Consider the following 20,491-nt stretch of genomic DNA (forward strand, 5'->3'; position numbering starts at 1 on the left):
ACTACTGCAAACCTTTCCTTGGCTTCAGCTTTGCTTTCTTTACCCATCCCTGATCCAGATTTCTGCCTATTCCCCATCTCTGTTCCCTCCCCTGCAAAAAGCCCATCCCTGTTTGCCCTTTCCTCTCTGGCCCTATTCCCCATTCCAGTTCCTGACTTGGCACCATGGGAACGTCCCTTGGGGAGCAGGATCATCCTCCAAGTGCTGCAGGAATTGTCTGCAGGCTCCTGCAGTGCCTGGTGCTGCTCCCTTGCCAGAGGCACCCCAGGCCAGGGGGGCACATCTGGGCTGCTGTGTCTGCCTGTGGGGCTCCCTGTTCTGGGCAATGAGGAGGAGCTGCAGAGGCTCTGCAGGACTGACAGGATGGGCTTTGGGGCTGGGAGGCGAAGCTGAGGCACCTGGGCTGCTGCAGCTTCTGAAGAGGAGGCCCAGGGCTCAATCTGCAACTGCCCCAAGGGTGGTTTCAGAGAATCCCAGAATCAACAAGGCTGGAAAAGACCTTGGAGATCATCAAGTCCAACCTGTGCCCTGACACCACCTTGTCTCCCTGAGCCTCTTCTCTCCAGGAAAAATGACCCCAGCTCCCTCAGCTGGTCCTCACAGGACTTGTGTTCCAGACCCCTCACCAGGCTTGTTGCCCTTCTCTGGACACGCTCCAGCCCCTCCATGTCCTTCCTAAATTGGGGGGCCCAGAACTGGACACAGCACTCAAGGTACTGCCCAACCAGTGCTGAGCACAGGGGAAGAATCACTGCCCTGCTCCTGCTGGCCACACCATTCCTGACTAGGCCAGGAGCCATTGGCCTTCTTGCCCACCTGGGCACACTGCTGCCTCATGTCCCGCCTGCTGTCCATCAGTCCCTGCAGGTCTCTTTCTGCCTGGCTGCTCTCCAGCCACTCTGTCCCCAGCCTGTAGAGCTGCAGGGGTTGTTGTGGCCAAACTGCACGACCCGGCACTTGGACTTGTTAAACCTCACCTTGCTGAATTTGTTCCCTGGATCCAGCCTCTCCAGGTCCCTCTGCAGAGCCCTCCTACCCTCCAGCAGATCCACACTCACACCCAGCTTGGTGTCATCTGCAAATTTGCTGATGTTGGACTCAATCCCCTCATCCACATCATCAGTGCAGATACTGAAATCCACGCTGGCTGGCTCTGATCCCTCAGCCATCCTGTAGGTGCCCTGTGATGGCTCTCAAGGTGATCTGTTCCATAACCTTGCCAAGCACCCAGGTCAGGCTGACAGGCCTGGAGTTCCCCAGATCCTCCTTCCAGCCCTTCTTGGGGATGGGCTCACATTGGCACCTCCACTCCTCTGGCACCTCCCTGCTGAGCTAGGACTGATGGTAAATGATGGAGAGCAGCTTGGGGAGCTCATCCACCAGTTCCCTCATCCCACTGGGATGGATCCCATCAGCTCCCAGAGACACCTGTGAGCACCTGAGTGGCTCAGCAACTCCCCAGCTGCTTCCTCCTAGGTTACAGGGGGCTGTTCTGCTCCTTGTGCCCATCTACCAGCTCAGGAGAACACTTGTCCTGAGGATGGCCTGTCTTATTGTTGAAAACTGAGGCAAAGAAGGGGTGAAGTACCTCAGCTTTTTACTCATCTTTTGTAACTATATACCCCACAATAAAAAATGCAGGTTGTCCTTACCCCTCTTTTTACCATTAATGTACTTATAAAAACATGTTTATTATCCTTCACAGAAGTATCCAAGTTAAGTCCTGACTGGGCTTTCACCCCCCTCATTTCCTTTCTGCACAACCTAACAACATCCTTAAACATTTCTTTATTTACTTGCCTCTACGACCACAGGTGGTGCACCCTCTTTTTAACCCCTAAAAATATCCTTTTTAATCCCTTTTTAATCCCCCTTTTCCTTGAAAAGCTCCATGCCCAGCCAGGCCAGTCATTACTTCCTCTGGGTCATCTTTCTGCACAAAGGGGCAGCCTACTCTTGCTCCTTCAAGATTTCTTTTTTGAAGTGTTTCCATCCTTCCTGGAACTCGTTGTTTTTATGGGCTGTTTGTCTTTAAAAAATCAATACCTGGTTTGGTACTCCCCAAATCTGCATCCTCAACAGGCCCAAGTCTGCCCTTAAAAGTCCAGTGTAGAAGATTTATTGATGTCCCTCCTTCTTTCACAGAATATTTAAAAAGTCAATAATTTCATGGTGACTGTGCCCCAAACAGCCTCTGACCAGCACTTCTCCCACCAGCCCTTCTCTGTTCATGAACAGCAGGAGACAGAGCTTTCCCTGGGAGTGGGGATTGCAGGAAACCTCCTCAAAGTGCAGCTTGGCAGGTTCAGGCTGGAGCTGAGGAGAAAGCAAAGTCCCTGCCAGGGTGGAATTGTGGTGCTCGAGGTGTGGCAGCGTGAGGCTGGGCCATGGCCGGCTCTGTGTGCCAGGAGCCGGCAGCGCTGGGTGCAGGGAGCCCAGGGAGGGCACAGAAACGCTGGCTGAGAAATGCTGGGGCACAGCAAGAGAGGCGAGTGCAGCCGGCCAGGGCACAGGAGCAGCACGCACAGGGGGCACAGCCTGCAGGACAGATGGCCAAGGGCTGGGCAGGGCTGGCAGGGCCACAGGCACCCAGGCCTTTGTGCCCTGGGCTCGGGCAGCGCCTCTGGAGGCCCCACAGCAGGAACTTTCCTGGCAGGGGCTGCACTTTGGCTCTCCCCCGGCCTCCCTGGCCAGGCTGGCAGGGGCTGCAGGTTGATGGCATTTGTCCTTGCTGCCCCTCACATCCCCCTGCCCCACAGAGAGCCCCGAGCCACCCGTGAGGGACAGGCCCTGCTGGCCCAGGCTGGGCTCAGGGCTTGGCCTTTCTGCTTCCCCCAGCCAGCCCAGGCCTTGCTCAGCATTGCAGTTCCCTGCCCAGAGCCTTGGGCTCCCTGCACTCCTGGCCTCAAGGATCTGCTCTCACCAGTCCCTGGGGAGCCTTTGGCACTCCCTGCCCTCACTGGGGCCCAGCCATGCTCCAAGGCACTTGGAGTTTTGCTGCTGACTCCTTGAGCAGCTTCTTCATCCTTCTCTCAGTGCCTGAGGCTCCTGGACCCAGCCCCAAATCCACCGTGGGGCTGATTGAAACACAGAAAGCCCTCAGGAGCTCTTTGTCTCCCTTCAATCGTCCTCCAAGTCTCCAGGTCTTGTGAAGCAGCTTGGAGTCAGTCTGGAGTTCTGTTAAGGAGGGAGATTTCAAAGTGCACCGACGGCATGATGTTTGGTTTTAATCACGTGTGTGGGTTTTTATTTTTCAGTTCAGAAAAGAGGTGAAAGAACGATTCCCCAGGTGATCTTGATGCTGAATGTCTCCCTAGGAGATCTGGGCATGGAGAGGAACAAGCCCCTTGCAGGCTGACCCATTTTGGACAAGCTGCTCCTCACCCCAGCCTCGCCATGTCTGACATGGCCCACCTGGGACTGACATCCCAAAACATAAAAAAGTATGCATTTTTAAAATAAATAAGATTGATTAATTTATAAAATTATAATTATAGTTTTTAAATTTATATTAGTATTACTGTATATTTCTATTACCTTTGATATTTATGTGAAAAATTGAATACATTTTTAGCAATCAAAAAATTATTTGTCATTGGTTTTAAATAAAACAATTCCTTTCATTAAATCATTGACCACTATTGGCCATTTATTTCTCCTTCTTAATGCTAATTAGTGCTATTTTTAGATCTTTTGACATTTTTTTTTATTATTTTCACACACAGGGTAAAAGGGGCCACTTTGGGGTCCCTGGAGACATTTCTGGGGCACATTTGGGGCAGTTTAGGGTCTGGGCAGTGGGATAAACAAGTCCACTGAATTTAAGGATCAAATAATTATCTTTATTATTTTTGCAAGCAAGAATAAGCAGGGACAGCGCTGGGCGACCCGGAGTCTCTGCTCCACTTTGGCTCACAAAATTCCTATCCCCTGAGTCCACCTTTTATTGCCTTCTTCTCCGGGTTTAGGGATGACGTGATCTGTCTTCTGCGCTTGCTCATTCAGTTGCTAGGGGGTCTTTTTCTGCCTTCTGGTGGTCGTGGGATGAAGGCTTAGTCCCCCTTAGTCTTCCTCTTTGTGAACGCTGAGTGAACTTATGCCTTATAAGGCATATCTATACAGAACACTATACACTTTTCTGCAAGCTAAGCAATTCTTACTAGTACTATACACTTTCTGCAAGCTAAGCAATTCTAGCGAGTTTAAGGATTGTTATTACAGCTGCTTCTCATTACTTTCCTTTCACAAGGCATAACTTTACAATGGAATTCCCAAAGCACTATAGTAAACCAGCAACCATATGTATCTGCACAAGAAGTTTTTTTGGCTATTTAACTATTGTTTTATAACATATAGTTATTTAGCTATTGATTTAATTAATGAACAAATGTATTACTACTTATTACAAATCCCCCATTTATTTTTTTTTCCAATTTTGTTCATTACATCTTTCTAGTTCTTTCCTAGCAAGCATTAAATGAGCTGCCGCATCAGTTAAGCTATGTGCACTAATTATAGGTGCTAACTTCCTTAGTATCTTCATCATATTCCAATTCATAATGAATAGAACTGGTGACAAAATAAAACCAAGCAGTCAATATCAACAGAACAAAAATGGGATGGCATATACTGTTTAGGACCCCTGTGGCATTAGGAGACAAACGGAAAAGGGTATCCCATTGGATGTCACTCTGGAAATGCCAGTGGCACAGCTGGGAGCTCTGGGAATGACTGACACTGCACTGAGAGGGGCCGCAGTCCTGCAAGGGTCTTTCACCAGGAGCAAACAGCAGCCTGGAGGGTGGGCAATGCTGGATCTGTACCACTGTGTGCTCATCCTTCACCTGAATGTGGAGCTGCCCCCAAAGTTGCCATGCATCACTTTTTCTTTTTCTCCTCTTGGGTATATTTTGGAGCAGATGTTCTATGTGGCTTTTGATGGTGATCCTGTGGGAAGCAGCCATTTGCCTGCTGTGCTATCCTCACAACTAATACTAACTCTTCATTTCCTTTGGTTTTATTTGGCGTTTTTTATCTATTTGTTTGATTGGTTTGCTGCATGGGTTTGTTTGTTTGATTGATTTGGGTTTTTGTCTGATTTGGTTTGAGTTTTTTGTTTGCTTTTTCATAAATGACTGGTGAAGTTGGCAAAGCCAAACTCAAGATGATGTAAACCAGGATCAGCTTTCCAGAAATTGCTTTTGGCTGGGTTTAGCTGCATCCCCCAGGCTCAGGATCACTAGTATATTTTCAGGCTTTGCTCTGCATATCAGCCTGCCCAGACTCCGCTTGGTCTTTCACAAATGGAGAAGACAATGGACATTGTGCCAAGCTTCCTTTCAAACAGAAAAATCTGGGTGAGCATGACAGAAAAGAAGAAAAATAAATCACCAGTTAGAACAGAACCAGTGTCCCACCATCTTCCCCTCCAATGTTATTAATTTTGTACATTTAGAGGCAAACCTGGGTCTAAAGCTTGCATCTCTCAGTTCCTGATGCTATTTGCTACCCTGCAGCCTTGACTCGCCCTGATGTGACTGACTGCTGTGCAAGTGGGGCTGGGAATGCTCAGCCTGGACAGAGGAGACACTGGGAGGCCTCACTGTGGCTGTGCAGGACTGGAAGGGTCCCGCAGGAAAGAAGGGGACAGAGTGTTCAGCAGGGCCTGTGGTGACAGGACAAGGGGGGATGGCTTTCAACTGCAGCAGGTTGATTGAAGCTGCATCTAAGGAAGCTGCTCTTTTCCACTGGGGGTGGTGGGGCACTGGCCCAGGCTGTGCACAGAGGCTGTGCATGCCCCATCCTTGGGAACAGGGCTCTGAGCAGCATGCTCTGGGGGAAAACTGCTCAGCTGGGAACAAGATGTTGTTCTTCAGGCTCCCTTGCAAGCCCAACCGTTCAGGGACTCCATCATTCCATGGTCTCCACTGTCCACTTCAGATGGAGCCTGGGAACTGTGATGTCACAGCCCACGCTCCAGCTGGAACGTCCAGCGCCCAGAAAAAGGCACAACACAACCCTTGGCCGTTGTGTTCGTATGCTCTTCACCCTGCTCCTGCCCACTCTGCTTGTCACCTTTCCTCAGTCCTGAAAGATCCTTAGTGCCTGGATTTTGTCATCCAGCCCTGCAGGATGCTCCCATTTCTCCTGACGATGGTATGGTGCCATTCCATGGAGGTGGACACTCCCCACCTGCCCGGGTGGGCTGGAGCTCTGTGGGGATGGAGTGGGACAGGGACCCCACTCTGAGGTTTTGCTACCTCTGCAGGCTGTCCCAGAGGGAGAAGAGGAGATGGAGGTGGATATAGAGATTGATAGAGAGGAGGACATGGAGACGGAGGGAGAAGACACTGGGGAGGAGGAGATGGAGGTGGAGGTGGAGGTGACGGTGGAAGAAGAGATGGATGTGGATATGGAAGAGTCCATTGAGGACATGGACATTGATTAAAAAGGTGAGGAAGAGGCCATGATCTTGGCATGAAGAGCAATGCCAGCAGCAGGACAGGCAGAGTGGGTCTCCTGCTGCCAGGCTGGGGCTGGGCTGGGTGCTCCCTGCTCAGGGACATTGTACCCAGTGCACTGGATTCTGGTGGCCATCCGCAGCCTGTCCTGTGCCTGCTTGCTCCACACAAGCTCCGTCCCAGACCCAGCCAGGCTCAGTTCTGGTAGCAGAGTCCTGCTGCTGGGCCTGCATGTGCCAGCCTGGGGGCACATGCTAGAGCCCTCTGTGCCTGACTGGAGTGACCGTGGCATTTGCTTTTCCTCCAGGTGCGATGGACATCATGGAGGGAGATGCCACCTTTTTCTACATACGTTTTACTCTTTGATGTTGTCTTTAGGATATAGGTTTTATGGTGTTTGTCTTCTGTAAATACGTTTCATATATTTTTTGTTAGATAGGTTTTTCTGTATATATGTTCTATCGATTGTTGTTGTTACAAATATTCTTGCAATGTAAATCTATTCTGTATTTTCGCTGCTGTTCTTCTCTAATAAAGAAATTTTATTTTTCACACCCCAGGTCTCCTTGCATTTGCTTCAGGCACAGGCAGCATATTGCCAAGGTGTAGTTTCCACTTGCTCCAGGTTCCCAGGGCTGGAGGTCAGAAGTAGATGAAGGCATAAAAATCCACAATTAAGAGTGTCCATGACACCCAGAGCCAAAAGAAGCCCAGGGAAGTACGTGCTCCAAACCACAGCAGAAATGTAGTGAGAGCTCTGGAGGGAACAAAAGAAAGAGGAAGCCTGAAGAAAGGAAAAAACGTCTCCCCACAAGTTGTTTTGCTTTTTTTCATTGATTGTCTCTTCTATCATCTGCTGGAAACCCAGAAAAATAAAGGTCAGGAGAAGCATGGTTTATTGGGAACATTCCTGCATTGTAGACAATCCTTGTGCAAATCATCCCATGCAGCACTCCCATGTTTAATTGCTTCTCTTCCTGGGGAAGCAGAGTTGCTTTATTTACTCCAAGCAAGATTTTCTCCCTCCTCCCTGGCAAAGAACAGGCTCCCATCCTGGCAAGCGCTCGCTGCTTTCCTTAACACTCATCACACCCATGCTAAGGAGAGTGGAGCAGGTTAATTTATCACTTGTTGCAAGTTCTAAGTCCTTCTTAGATAAGGACCATGTTCAGCTGAGTGACAGTGAAGCAAAATGGCAAGCCAGGAATGCATTTCCCTGCACACAATGTCCTCTAGTCACATGGATGGTTTCTCACTGGCACACAGGAGGAAGGAAGGAACACAAATGCATCATTGTACATAAAGTCATACGTGTTGAAGGATGAGCAGTTCTCATAGGGATATGGAAACCCCCCCTGAAAAGCAGTTCAGAGAAATCCTGAGCTGTTTTGTGGTCCTAGGCATGAAGATGCTCAGGATCTTCCACAGATGCTCAGCAGGCAGCAGGATTGTGGCTGGATGTCATTCTGCAAATGCCAGTGGCTCAGCTGAGAGCTCTGGCAGTGACTGACACTGCACTGAGAGGGGCCGCAGTCCTGCAAGGGGCTTTCATCAGGAGCAAACAGCAGCCTGGAGGGTGGGCAATGCTGGATCTGTACCACTGCGTGCTCATCCTTCACCTGAATGTGGAGCTGCCCCCAATGTTGCCATGGATCGCTTTTTCTTTTTCTCCTCTTGGGTATATTTTGGAGCAGCTGTTCTATGTGGCTTTTGATGGTGATCCTGTGGGAAGCAGCCATTTGCCTGCTGTGCTATCCTTGCAACTAATACTAACTCTTCATTTCCTTTGGTTTTATTTGGCATTTTTTATCTATTTGTTTGATTGGTTTGCTGCATGGGTTTGTTTGTTTAATTCACTGGGTATTTGTCTGATTTGGTTTGAGCTTTTTTTTTTGTTTTTCATAAATGACTGGTGAAGTTGGAAAAGCCAAACTCAAGACAATGTAAACCAGGATCAGCTTTCCAGAAATTCCTTTTGGCTGGGTTTAGCTGCATCACCCAGGCTCAGGATCACTAGTATATTTTCAGGTTTTGCTCTGCATATCAGCCTGCCCAGACTCCGCTTGGTCTTTCACAAATGGAGAAGACAATGGACATTGTGCCAAGCTTCCTTTCAAACAGAAAAACCTGGGACAGCATGACAGAAAAGAAGAAAAATAAATCACCAGTTAGAACAGAACCAGTGTCCCACCATCTTCCCCTCCACTGTTATTAATTTTGTTCAATTAGAGTCAAACCTGGGTCTAAAGCTTGCATCTCTCAGTTCCTGATGCTATTTGCTACCCTGCAGCCTTGACTCGCCCTGATGTGACTGACTGCTGTGCAAGTGGGGCTGGGGATGCTCAGCCTGGACAGAGGAGACACTGGGAGGCCTCCCTGTGGCTCTGCAGGACTGGAAGGGGACAGAGTGTTCAGCAGGGCCTGTGCTGACAGGACAAGGGGGGATGGCTTTCAACTGCAGCAGGTTGATTGAAGCTGCATCTAAGGAAGCTGCTCTTTTCCACTGGGGGTGGTGGGGCACTGGCCCAGGCTGTGCACAGAGGCTGTGCATGCCCCATCCTTGGCAACAGGGCTCTGAGCAGCACGCTCTGGGGGAAGACTGCTCAGCTGGGAACAAGATGTTGTTCTTCAGGCTCCCTTCCAAGCCCAACCATTCAGGGACTCCATCATTCCATGGTCTCCAGTGTCCACTTCAGATGGAGCCTGGGAACTGTGATGTCACAGCCCACGCTCCAGCTGGAACGTCCAGCGCCCAGCAAAGGGCACAACACAACCCTTGGCCGCTGTGTTGACACGCTCTGCACCTTGCTCCTGCCCTCTCCTTTCACTCTTCTTATCCCCCCGATCCCCCCATCATTCCTGAAAACTCCTGAGTGCCTGGATTTCATCATCCAGCCCTGCAGGATGCTCCCCTTTGTTCTGAGGAAGGTATGGTGCCATTCCATGGAGGTGGACACCCCCCACCTGCCCGGGTGGGCTGGAGCTCTGTGGGGATGGAGTGGGACAGGGACCCCACTCTGAGGTTTTGCTACCTCTGCAGGCTGTCCCAGACAGAGAGGAGGAGATGGAGGTAGATACCAAGATTGATATGGAGGAGGAGATGGAGGTAGATACCAAGATTGATAGGGAGGAGGACATGGAAATAGAAGACCCTGGAGAGGAAGCGATGGACGTGGATGAGGATGATGAAGAAGAGATGGATGTGGATGTGACTGAGGAAGAAGAGATGGATGTGGATATGGAAGAGTCCATTGTGGACATGGATATTGATTAAGAAGTTGAGGAAGAGGCCCTGATCTTGGCATGAAGAGCAATGCCAGCAGCAGGACAGGCAGAGTGGGTCTCCTGCTGCCAGGCTGGAGCTGGGCTGGGTGCTCCCTGCTCAGGGACATTGTACCCAGGGCACTGGATTCTGGTGGCCATCCACAGCCTGTCCTGTGCCTGCTTTGCTCCACACAAGCTCCATGCCAGACCCAGCCAGGCTCAGTTCTGGTAGCAGAGTCTTGATGCTGGGCCTGCATGTGCCAGCCTGGGGGCACATGCAAGAGCCCTCTGTGCCTGACTGGAGTGACCATGGCATTTGCTTTTCTTCCAGGTGCGATGGACATCACAGGCAGAGACACCACCCTTTTGTATATATGTTCTACAGTTTGTTGTTGTTCTTTAGAATGTAGATTTTAGGGCTATTTTTGACTTCTGTAAATACGTTTCCCATAGTTTTGCCAGGTAGGTTTTTATGTATATATGTTCTATCGATTGTTGTTGTTACAAATATTCTTACAATGTAAATGTATTCTGCATTTTTGCTGCTGTTCTTCTGTAATAAACAAATTTTACTTTTCACACCCCAGTTCTCCTTGCATGTGCTTCAGGCACAGGCAGCATTTTGCCAAGTTGTAGTTTCCACTTGCTCCAGGTTCCCAGGGCTGGAGGTCCCTGGCACAGCCTCCCCAGGAGTGGGGGTCCCTGTGCACAGAGGGGTCCCACTGACAGAGGTGAGCCTCTCCTTGCAGTTTCTCTGGACACACTTGGGAGCTGTAGGAGCAAAGCCCAGCGTGCCCTGGCCCATGGATCCCATGTTGGAGCAGGGCTGAGCCTGTGTGCTCCTGCAGAGCCTCAGCCATGGCTCTTCCCGGGGCAGCCCCAGGGCTAAGGAGGGAGCACTGGGCTATGGGCAAGCCCTGCTCCTGGGCACCCTGAGGGGCTGGAGCCAGCCTGGAGGGAGCCTCAGCCCTACATGGACCAAGATTTCCTTTGGAAACCCCCTCTCTCCCCAGACTCCTCTGAGCACAACAAGAATTGATCCTCCTAGTTCAAGGTGTGACCTTCATTGGCACAAATGTGTCCCTTGCACTTTCTAGCACAGCAAATGTCAGTGCTTGTAATCCCTGTTCTGCACACTCTGCTCAGGCAGCAAAACATCTGAACCTGAGGCAACATCTGGAATTAGCACCAACCTGCAGAGAGCTCCAGGGGGAGAACCTACCCCCAACCACCCAGAGAAATACTTGACACTGACAGTCTGGGGCAGAGCTGAAACTAAAGTATTTTAATGCCAAGAGAGAGGATTATTTTATTGCTGAATTCATTCTCCAAGAACAAGAATGGAAGCTTTTGGTCTCCTCACCTGCCACAGATGTGTATTGCCAAGGTTTGCTTCTGGCTTATGACTGATTTTGATGAATCTGTTCAGAACTCTGATGCTGTTCCTGGCTAAGGTGCAGAGATGATATTTCAGAGCCAGATGAGCTCAGCACATCTTGTGCAATGCAGAATTTCCAGAACCAGACATTCAGGCCATGTAAACTGATACTTTTTCATCTCCGTGCAAAGATCAGTATTAGGACATCCCTGATGTACCACACACTTCTCAGAGCTGTCCCTTTCTCCCAGCTCTCCCCAGTCACTTCACAGACTTCACTCTAAGCAGTTTCTGATAGAGCTCAGTAGCACATGGGATTTAATCCTGGTTTTTTTTCATCTTCTCCAGAGCTGTCTCCAGACACGTTGTGTGGGCACCATCTGGCAGCAGCAGCAGCATTAACGTGTCACCTCCCCGACACTGAGGTTCATGTCACAACTTTTCATCAAAAGCAGCAAATCAATGATTCCCACTGGGTCCCACAAAGCTCCGTGGGGAGTTTGTGTGGCTGCAGTTCCAGCACCAGCCCTGGTGCTCAGGATTTCAGGAGGAGATACAGAAGGAATCAGCCATTCATAGAGAACAACATGAGTTTGCAGGGCCCAGATCCCCACAACAGAGTCCCCAGACTCTGCATTTACACTTTGGCCTCTGTGCCATACTTTTCCTCTCACTAAAGTCCTGACAGTTTATCTCATGCTCAGGTTCCCAAGATAATTCAAAGCAGCTTTAGGAGCAGGGATATATGGGAACTGTCCCAAGGCTCAACAAAATTTCTCTCCTCAGGCCTGACAATTCCAGCTAAGGAGAGAGGAAAAGCCTGCATGAAAGAGGTGTGAAATCAAAGCAGTAATCAAATTGAGGTATAATGAGAGCAGCTGAAGAGGTTTTCAATGTTTAGAACAAGATTAGCAGCTCCAGGCACAGGAGGGATGTGACATTTTCCCCGCTGTAACAACTCTGTCATGCAAATTGCATCTCAAATCCTTCTCCCCAGCTCTGGGACCTGTTCAGCCACAAACGTGGTGCTGAAGTTTTAAAGCAAAGTGGAAGCTGGTCAGAGAGGTGGTTTGCAAATAAAAATCACAGAGGGCAGTTTGGAAGCACCAGCTGGAGCAGAGAGTGGCAGAGCCTGGCCCTGGGGGGCAGCACAGCCACACAACACATGCCTGAAACTCTAAGAAATTAAAGAACTTGCCACTGGTTTTCCCTCAGGAGCTACAGAAGGTGCTTTATGGAATCCCTGCCTCCTTCACACATGCATCAGCATGCAGGAGAGCGCAAGGATAAAGATTACAGCACCTGCTGCTGCTGCTTCCATCTCCTGACTCAAATCTCACCAAAATCTGTCACGATTGGGCCTTTCCAAAGTCTCAGATTCACTTGGTCCTTGCAGGATTTTGGTTCTGAGGAGCATGAAGGGAGATAAAGGCACTTGCAGACACCAGAGATGCAGTTGGTGCCTGAGGTGCATTTCACTGCCCAGATTAGTGCCTCTAAAACCATCAAAAGCTGCCCCTTTGACAGCACCAAGCCAAGAGCAGAACACCAGGGCCTGCACTCTTGCTTCGGCAAGAGCCCCTTGTGTGAGGACACGAGGCTTGACTCCATTTTCATCAGAAGGCTGATTTATTATGTTATATATTATACTAAAATACTACATTACAACTACACTAAAAGAACAGAGAGAAGAAGATCAGAAGGCTACAAAGACAAGAATAGAATAGGAATGAATAACAAAAATCCTGTGACTGCTCACAGCCTTGGCACAGGTGGCTGTGATTGGTCACTGATTGAAAACAATCCACGTGGACCAATGGAAGATGCACCTGTGGCATTCCACAGCAGCAGATAGTTATTGTTTACATTTCTTTCCTGAGGCTCTCAGCTCCTCAGGACAGGAAAAATCCCAGCAGAGGCTTTTTCCCTAAAATATCATGGCTACATCTCACCCTTTAAAATTTATTAAATTAAATAGAAAAAGAAATGTTTGCAATCTCTTCTACTGGGCCCTTGCAGAAGAGAGAACAAACACCCCTTGAGGTTCATCTGTTGCCAATCAAAATCTCAATCAACTGCTGATGTGGAATGGTCAGGGAAATTCTTCACCTGTAGAACATTCAGGGAAATTCTTCACCTATAAAACATCAAATTCTATCATATCACTAAAACAATCTTGAAAAATATAAGAAAATGCAAAAACTCATGCAAAGAAAGTTCATTGTTTCAAGTCCAAATAGCTGAGTTTCAGAACAGAGTCCATGGACTGAAGATGTTCTTCTTTGACATCTCTGGAAGTCCCCTTTGGTCCTGAAACAGGCTTGCAGAATTCTGAAACAAAGAACTGCTAAAGAGAACAAGAATTATCAAAAAATCCATTGACAGTCATCAAACAATTCAGAGAGAAAATTCTGGAATGCTCTGGCCACAGCCCTTCATTGAACCACTTGGGCTGAGGCTAATTTTTGGCTTTTCAATGCTTTTGAGCTGCTAGCTCTTTCCACTTTTTTTTTTTCTTTTTTTTTTTTTTTTTTTTTTTTTCCAAAAGAAGAAGAACAGCAGCAGCAGAGGGTCTCTAGGACCTTTGGGTGGCCCTGGTCCTGGTGGGCGGACTAGAGAACCCAGACCTGGCTCACAGAATGGTGGCCCAGGTCCCTGCGGGGAAAGCAAAGTCCCCAAACCCAGCACTGGACGGGGCGGAGGCCCCGGCCCAGGGAAATGAGCCAAACGGCCCAGAACCAGCCTGTGAGGCGGGTTCTGCATGCTCAGAACCTGGCAGGACCATGCTGCCAGCGTCTTGAGAGCAGAAGTGACCCAATGCTTCTTCCCCCCAGCAGCACCGGTGCACACCGGCAGCTCGGAAAGAGAAGCTTTCTCAGGAATTGTCATCCCAGATCTGAGGGTTTCTTGTCCCCAGAGCAAGCGAGCAATGCTTGCTTTGCTCTGTGTCTCTTGCTCCTGCAAGGCAAATGCCACTGCTCCTGCTTTCTGCCCCTCGGCACCCCCCTCCCCACTGGGCTGGGAACCAGAGGCAGATGCCACAGGAGCCAACTCCCCCACGCCGCTGGGGCGCTTGGGGGAAGGTAGGCACCCCAACCTCTAGGGAGAAGCCCCCGACCACACGCGAAATGGCCCAGAAACCACACTGATTTTGAACACAGCCAGCCGAACTGCTCCTGCGGTGAGCTGGCGGGCCGTGCCTTCTCCACGGAGGGACAGACTGTTCACAGGGTCTGATGCGAAGGTCGGAGCTCTGGAAGGCAGCGGGACAACTGGGGTGGGTGGTGCGGGCAGCACAGGCGCTGGTGTCGGCTCTTGAGACGGTCCCATGGGCTCAGCACCATTCTTGGCATGCTCTTTCACTGCAATTGGGTTGGCAGGGAGCAGCGGGACTGGCACGGGCCGCGGGGGCGCATCCCCCGCCGGGCTGGGCGCAGCGGCCAAGTCTCCTTCTAGGTCCGGACACTGCAGCGCAGGCGCAGCCATCAGAGCCGGCGGAGCCAGCCCGAACGGCAGGATCGTGGGCGGAGCCGCGGGGTCCAGCGCCTCCCGTGGGGCCGGCTGAGGTGGACCCACGTCCCCCCGGAGTGGGGGGAGCGGAGAATTCCACGGCGAAGTGGGCAGGGCCGGCTCCCCATCCCCCCCAAGAGAAAGAGCGGGGGGGGAAGGCAGCTCTGCCTGCTCATGCTCCAAGGGAGCGGAGAAAAACTTTTGCTCAGCTGTGGGCAATGCGGGGGGGCTGCGAACCCGCGGTTCGTCTTCTTTGAGAGAGGCTCCTCTCGTGCCGAACCTGGTGGAAACGGAGCGCGACCGCGCCACCGAGCCACGATGTCCCCTGCAGCCTCCCTTTTTTCCAAAATACAGAATAAGAGCCATAGGTTTGGGAGTGTAACACCCTGGTCCTTTGTCTACTCAAAAGCAGCGTCCATGAACTCCCAAAGATCTAAATCAAGGGAGTATACGACATTTGTAAAAAATCTATGAAATTTTGCCCATCTGAAAAACTCATAACACAGTCTCTCCCACTGACAATAATTAACTCCGTCCTCGCGTCCCCATCTGTGCCAGAATTTAATAACTTTCTTCTCTGACGCAGTAAACGGAACCTGAGCTTCTGAAGGTACATTTTCCCAACTTTCCTCCCACCTTCTGCAAATGGCAGGATCTTCAGGAAGGGAAAAAATAACAGTACCTTTAGACAGTGTCCTTGTGGATCCAGCTGTGCAACTCTGCTGCTCTGCGGTCTCTGGACACAATGTCCAGGAAAGTCCAACAGGTTCTCCTGTTTGCCTTGGCTGTGAACTCTGCCCATCTTCAGGGTCTCGTTTCTTCAGCTCCAGGCTGGACTCCGTGGTCACTCTTGGGGTGACCATCAGTTTCACACGTCCAGGGGTCACCAATTCTTAGACAAGAACCCCTTGTGTGAGGACAGGAGGTTTGACTCCATTTTCATCAGAAGGCTGATTTATTATGTTATATGTTATATATATGTTATATATACTAAAATACTACATTACAACTATACTAAAAGAACAGAGAGAAGAAGATCAGAAGGCTACAAAGACAAGAATAGAATAGGAATCAATAACAAAAATCCTGTGACTGCTCACAGCCTTGGCACAGGTGGCCATGATTGGTCACTGATTGAAAACAATCCACATGAACCAATGAAAGATGCACCTGTGGCATTCCACAGCAGCAGATAGTTATTGTTTACATTTCTTTCCTGAGGCTCTCAGCTCCTCAGGACAGGAAAAATCCTAGCAGAGGCTTTTTCACTAAAATATCATGGCAACAGTGAGATATTACGATCATGAAATATCAGACCGCATGTTGGTGGCAAAGGTAGAGGGGAAGATCAGAATTTCTCCTCCTGACACCAGTAGAAGAATCCAGTAGATCCAGGAAATTCCTGTTCCTGGTGGGAAAACTTTGCCATTTCTTAAAAGTACTCAAGCAACCCAGATAATAAAGGTTTGCTTGTATATTATGAAACTATCAGTTATTGAAACCTGTGCCCCTTTCCAGGCAGACATCAGCTGTGTGCCCATGAACAGGCAGTGCCACTTGTGCCCTGAGGTGCCCAGCTGGGATTGGATCTCTCTGAGAGCACCTGAGGAACAGCAGAGCACCTTGCAAGCTGCAGGTCCCTGCCAGCCCCGCAGGGCTCCTGTCCCATCAACATCTGCTCTGCTCAGTCTGAAACAGGGCCCAGCATGGTGCCGGGATCATCAGAGAGCTGAGGTGTGTACTGGAATTCCATGCCCTCCCCATCCCGCAGCAGCCCTGCATTTCCCTGCTCCAGCCTTGGTCTCCAGCACAGCCATGGAGGCTCTTTGGGCTCCTGACTGTTCCTGCAGCCCCCAAGGGCAGCTGAGCTCTGCCTGTGGCACAGTCAGCCCTGGCCAGCGCAGGCCATGCTCAGCAATTGCTTGTGTGTGCCTGGCCTTGCTGTCAGCCCCAGCAGCGGCTGCGTGGCCCCTTGGTGGCCCTGTGCTGGCCCAGCCATGGTGGCCCAGCCCCTGTGCAGGCCCAGCCCAGGCCAGGAGCATTGTGTCTGGGAACGGCCCCTGTGCCGTGATGCCCACGGCAGCCTTGGGGCTCTGTGCCCCATGGCCTCCCTGCTGGGCAGCCTCTGCCAGCTCCTGCACAGCCCCTGGCACCTGTGGGCCTGCACAGACAGCCCTGGCCCGGGCTCTGCCGGCCTCTGGGCCAGCAGAGAGGCCGGCCAGGGCTGGCCATGGCCGGGAACAGGCCCTGAGCCCCGCAGGAGGATGGAGCTGGGCCACAGCCAAACTCAGCCCAGGCCAAAGCTGGGCTCAGCAGCCAGGGCTGCCCAGGGCTGGGCACAGAGGCTGGCGGTGACAAATATCCTGGGCCCCCTCCCTGCTCTGTCCGTGCCACCAAGGGCACTGAGCAGCCTCCTCTCTGGGGCACTTGCCTCTTTTCAATGCCTTGCACAGACGCTGGCCCTGCCCCACAAGGCCTGGCCTGAGTCCTGCCCCTGCACGCTCAGCCAGGCTGAGATGGACACTGATGGTTGCTGGGGCAGGCTCTCTGAGCCCAGCCCAGCTCCCTGGAAGCTCTGCCAGCTGCCCTGAGCTCTGGGCAGCACCAAGGGCCTCTCCCCAGCCCAGCCCAGCCGGCTCTGGCCCCACAGCTCTGCTCAGGCCAGGCTGCTCTGGCCACTGGCCCCACGGCCTCAGCCCCTGCCAAGGGCACAGCAGCAGCTGCAGCTCACACAGGACTCAGCCCAGCTATGGGGGAAGGTGCTGGGCAAGGCCAAAGGAGGCTCCCTGCCTGCCCTGCTCCCCTCTGGCTCAGGTGCTGAGAGCTCTGCAGCCCCTGCTGCCATCCCATGTGCCCAGGCCAGCACAAGAGCCCCGGCCTTGGGGCCCTCAAGAGCTGCTCCTGCTCCAGGCCCAGGGCCCATCCCAAAGCTGGGGCAGCCACAAAGCTGTGCCCATTGCTGTTCATTGCTGCTCTGATAAGGATAGTACAAAAAGTTTTAAAAAGTGGTTGCAGATTCATTTATTTCACCTAAATAAAATGTGAGATTCCCTGATTACACAATGTCTCTGGGTCACACATGAAGGAGGGATAATTAAGATAAATAGGGTGAATATTAGCATTTCTTTTAATGTAACAGAATCAGAAAAACATTAAAATCTACTTAAGGGTAGACTTGGCCTCTTCTGACATGCACTGTGAGTTGCTGACAGAGGAAAGCTGGCCTTCTGTGGCTTCTTCTGGTGGGTTACCTCTTCTGGAGTCAATGTGCCTACCAAGCTGCTCTAGCACTCCCCTCCATGGCTGGACAGGGGAGAGAAAATAATACGGGAGACAAATCATAGATTGAGATAAGGTAGTTTTCTATAGCAAAATAAGAAGTTTTTACATGCAGCAGCAACCAGAAAAAAAAATCCCAATAATTTTATTCTCTACTTCCCACCAGCGAGTGATGTTCAGCCACTTCCCAGGAAGCAGAACTTGAGCAGGCAGAGTGATTGATCAGAAAGGCAAACGCTGTACATAGGAAATGCCCTCTATTATTCCTCCTTCCTTAGCATTTATACCACAACTAGTCCCATACAGTCTGGAATATCCCTTTGGTTAATTTGGGACTCTGGCCTGCTGTCCCTTCCCAGGGTCTGACCCACTCGCAGCCCCTTGATGGAGGGAGAATGCTGAGAGGCAGCAGGAGCCAAACCAGGGGTGTGTTTCCAGCTGTTGTGTGGCTCTCAGTGCAAAGCTGTGAGGGTTGTTATGGGACAATGAAAAGGCTGAAGAGCACACAGACATGGCTTTCCTGAGAGATTCCTTGAGCTCCTGGTTCCTCAGGCTGTAGATGAGGGGGTTCAGGGCTGGAGGCACCACCGAGTACAGAACTGACAGGGCCAGATCCAGGGATGGGGAGGAGATGGAAGAGGGCTTCAGGTAAACAAACGTGTCAGTGCTGAGGAACAGGGAGAGCACGGCCAGGTGAGGGAGGCAGGTGGAAAAGGCTTTGTGCCGGCCCTGCTCAGAGGGGATCCTCAGCACGGCCCTGAAGATCTGCACATAGGAGAAAACAATGAACACAAAACAACCAAAGCCTAAACAGAAAGTGACCACAAGAAGCCCAACTTCCCTGTAGCTGGAGTGTGTGCAGGAGAGTTTGAGGATGTGTGAGACTTCACAGAAGAACTGGCCCAGGGCATTGCCATGGCAAAGGGGCAGGGAAAATGTATTGGCCGTGTGCAGCAGAGCATTGAGAAAGCCACAGGCCCAGGCAGCTGCTGCCATGTGGGCACAAGCTCTGCTGCCCAGGAGGCTCCCGTAGTGCAGGGGTTTGCAGATGGACACGTAGCGGTCGTAGCACATGATGGTGAGAAATGCAAATTCTGATGCAATGAAAAAGGCAAAGAAAAATACCTGTGCAGCACATCCTGAGTAGGAGATGTTGCTGGTGTCCCAGAGGGAATTGTGCATGGCTTTGGGGACAATGGTATAGATGAGGCCCAGGTCAGTGAGGGCCAGGTTGAGCAGGAAGAAGAACATGGGCGTGTGCAGGTGGTGGCCGCAGGCTACGGCGCTGATGATGAGGCCGTTGCCCAGGAGGGCAGCCAGGGAGATGCCCAGCAAGAGGCAGAAGTGCAGGAGCTGCAGCTGCCGCATGTCTGCCAATGCCAGCAGGAGGAAGTGGCTGATGGAGCTGCTGTTGGACATTTCTTCACTCTGGCCATGCTGTCCTGTTCAAGGACGAGACAGTGAAAAGTCAAGGGAGATTTTGCTGATCAGTATCCAAGCCATTTCTTCCATCCCTGCCCCTGCTGCTCTGTGCCACCCAATTTTCCTTTTCTCAGAGCCCTTCCTTCAGCCCTGTGCCTGGAGCTCTGCTGGGATCTGGCCCCGTTCCTATGATGAGTGGGGGCTCTGCCCATGGACACCGAGGGGTCAGCTCTGCACTGCAGCAGTGGGGTTATGGGAACAGGGACAGGGGCCAGTCCTGGGCTTGTACTTCATCAGCCCAAACTGCTCCTGAGGCAGAGGAGCTCGGCAGCGTCTCCTGTCCCAGGGCTAAGGAATGGTGACGGCCAAAGGCAGTTTGAGAGGGTTTCCTGCTGCGCCCAGGGAGGTCAGAGAGAACTGAGCAATGCACAAACAGTGGCTGTAACTCAGTGAAGGGTGACGGGAGCTGCTCTGCCACCCCACATGTCCCCAGCTGCCCTTTTGAGATCCAGGGCAGTCCCTGTGTTCCCCTGGAAATCAGCCTGACACAGCTGAGAGCAGAGGGACCCACAGCAGAGCAAACTGGCTCAGCCTTTTTCAGTCTCAGGCCCACTCTGGCCAAGGACACTCCTGTGCTGCACAGCCCCTGCCAGGCAGCACCAGGGCAGGGCAGTGGCCCTCAGGCCCAGTCAGCAGGAATGGGCACATGGCAGGAGAGATGCCCTTCATCTCTGCTGCTGCTCTGCCAGCCCACGAGGGACTGAGGGCCCCGAGCCCCTGGGCTGAGGGCTGTGCTGGCTGGGAGGGGACACAAGAGCTGTGCTGCTCAGGGCAGTGTCTGCCCTGCAGGGCAGGGCTGGCAGTGCCACATCTGCCCTGCAGCAGGGCTTCCCTCAGCACTGCCTCCCTCCCTCCCTGCCCACGGCTCTGCTGCTGGAGCTGTGCCAGCCTGAGCTGCTCCTGTGGCCCCGGGCTCCTTCCCTGCCAGAGCTGCCAGAGCCCAGCCCAGCCCCTGGGCCAGCTCTGCCCTGCAGCTGCTCAGGGCTGCAGGGATTAAAGAACAGCTCCCCCAGCCTGTGCACCATGGAAAGGTGGTGCTGGAGGGGCCTGGAGGCTGGGGAGGGGGGGGTGGCACTTGCTGAGGTTCCCAGGAAAACTCAGGGTAATGGTTTAAGAG

General features: G+C 51.7%; 3 protein-coding genes and 1 long non-coding RNA gene across 4 annotated transcripts in view; 3 read left to right on the top strand and 1 right to left on the bottom strand.

Annotated features, from left to right (window-relative positions):
• Nucleotides 1-20,491, top strand: part of LOC135305560 (zinc finger protein 418-like) — a 409,899-nt gene that overhangs the window by 183,596 nt on the left and 205,812 nt on the right. The window lies entirely within an intron of this gene.
• LOC135305731 (uncharacterized) lies at nt 6,020-7,359 on the top strand. The gene is made up of 3 exons (XR_010366715.1): nt 6,020-6,156; nt 6,269-6,452; nt 7,022-7,359. It is a non-coding gene; the product is annotated as an uncharacterized LOC135305731 (long non-coding RNA).
• LOC135305664 (bifunctional lysine-specific demethylase and histidyl-hydroxylase NO66-like) lies at nt 9,243-9,825 on the top strand. Its single transcript, XM_064429410.1, has 2 exons — nt 9,243-9,389; nt 9,502-9,825. The coding sequence occupies exons 1-2, from the start codon at nt 9,366-9,368 to the stop codon at nt 9,733-9,735; spliced, it is 258 nt and encodes an 85-aa protein (XP_064285480.1). The 5' UTR covers nt 9,243-9,365; the 3' UTR covers nt 9,736-9,825.
• Nucleotides 14,203-19,311, bottom strand: LOC135305979 (olfactory receptor 14C36-like). Its single transcript, XM_064429554.1, has 2 exons — nt 18,264-19,311; nt 14,203-14,822 (listed from the first exon to the last, which is right to left on the bottom strand). The coding sequence occupies exons 1-2, from the start codon at nt 19,309-19,311 to the stop codon at nt 14,203-14,205; spliced, it is 1,668 nt and encodes a 555-aa protein (XP_064285624.1).

This window comes from Passer domesticus, chromosome 8 (genome assembly GCF_036417665.1).
Source record: "Passer domesticus isolate bPasDom1 chromosome 8, bPasDom1.hap1, whole genome shotgun sequence".
NCBI lineage: Eukaryota > Metazoa > Chordata > Aves > Passeriformes > Passeridae > Passer > Passer domesticus.

Coding starts and splice junctions, on each gene's coding strand:
- LOC135305664 (XM_064429410.1), top strand. CDS start 9,366: ATGCTCCCCTTTGTTCTGAGGAAG. Junction 9,390..9,501: donor TCCCCTTTGTTCTGAGGAAG/GTATGGTGCCAT, acceptor CTACCTCTGCAG/GCTGTCCCAGACAGAGAGGA.
- LOC135305979 (XM_064429554.1), bottom strand. CDS start 19,311: ATGTCCAACAGCAGCTCCATCAGCCACTTCCTCCTGCTGGCATTGGCA. Junction 14,823..18,263: donor CCTCCATCAAGGGGCTGCGA/GTGGGTCAGACC, acceptor CATTGCCCACAG/CTGAGCAAAAGTTTTTCTCC.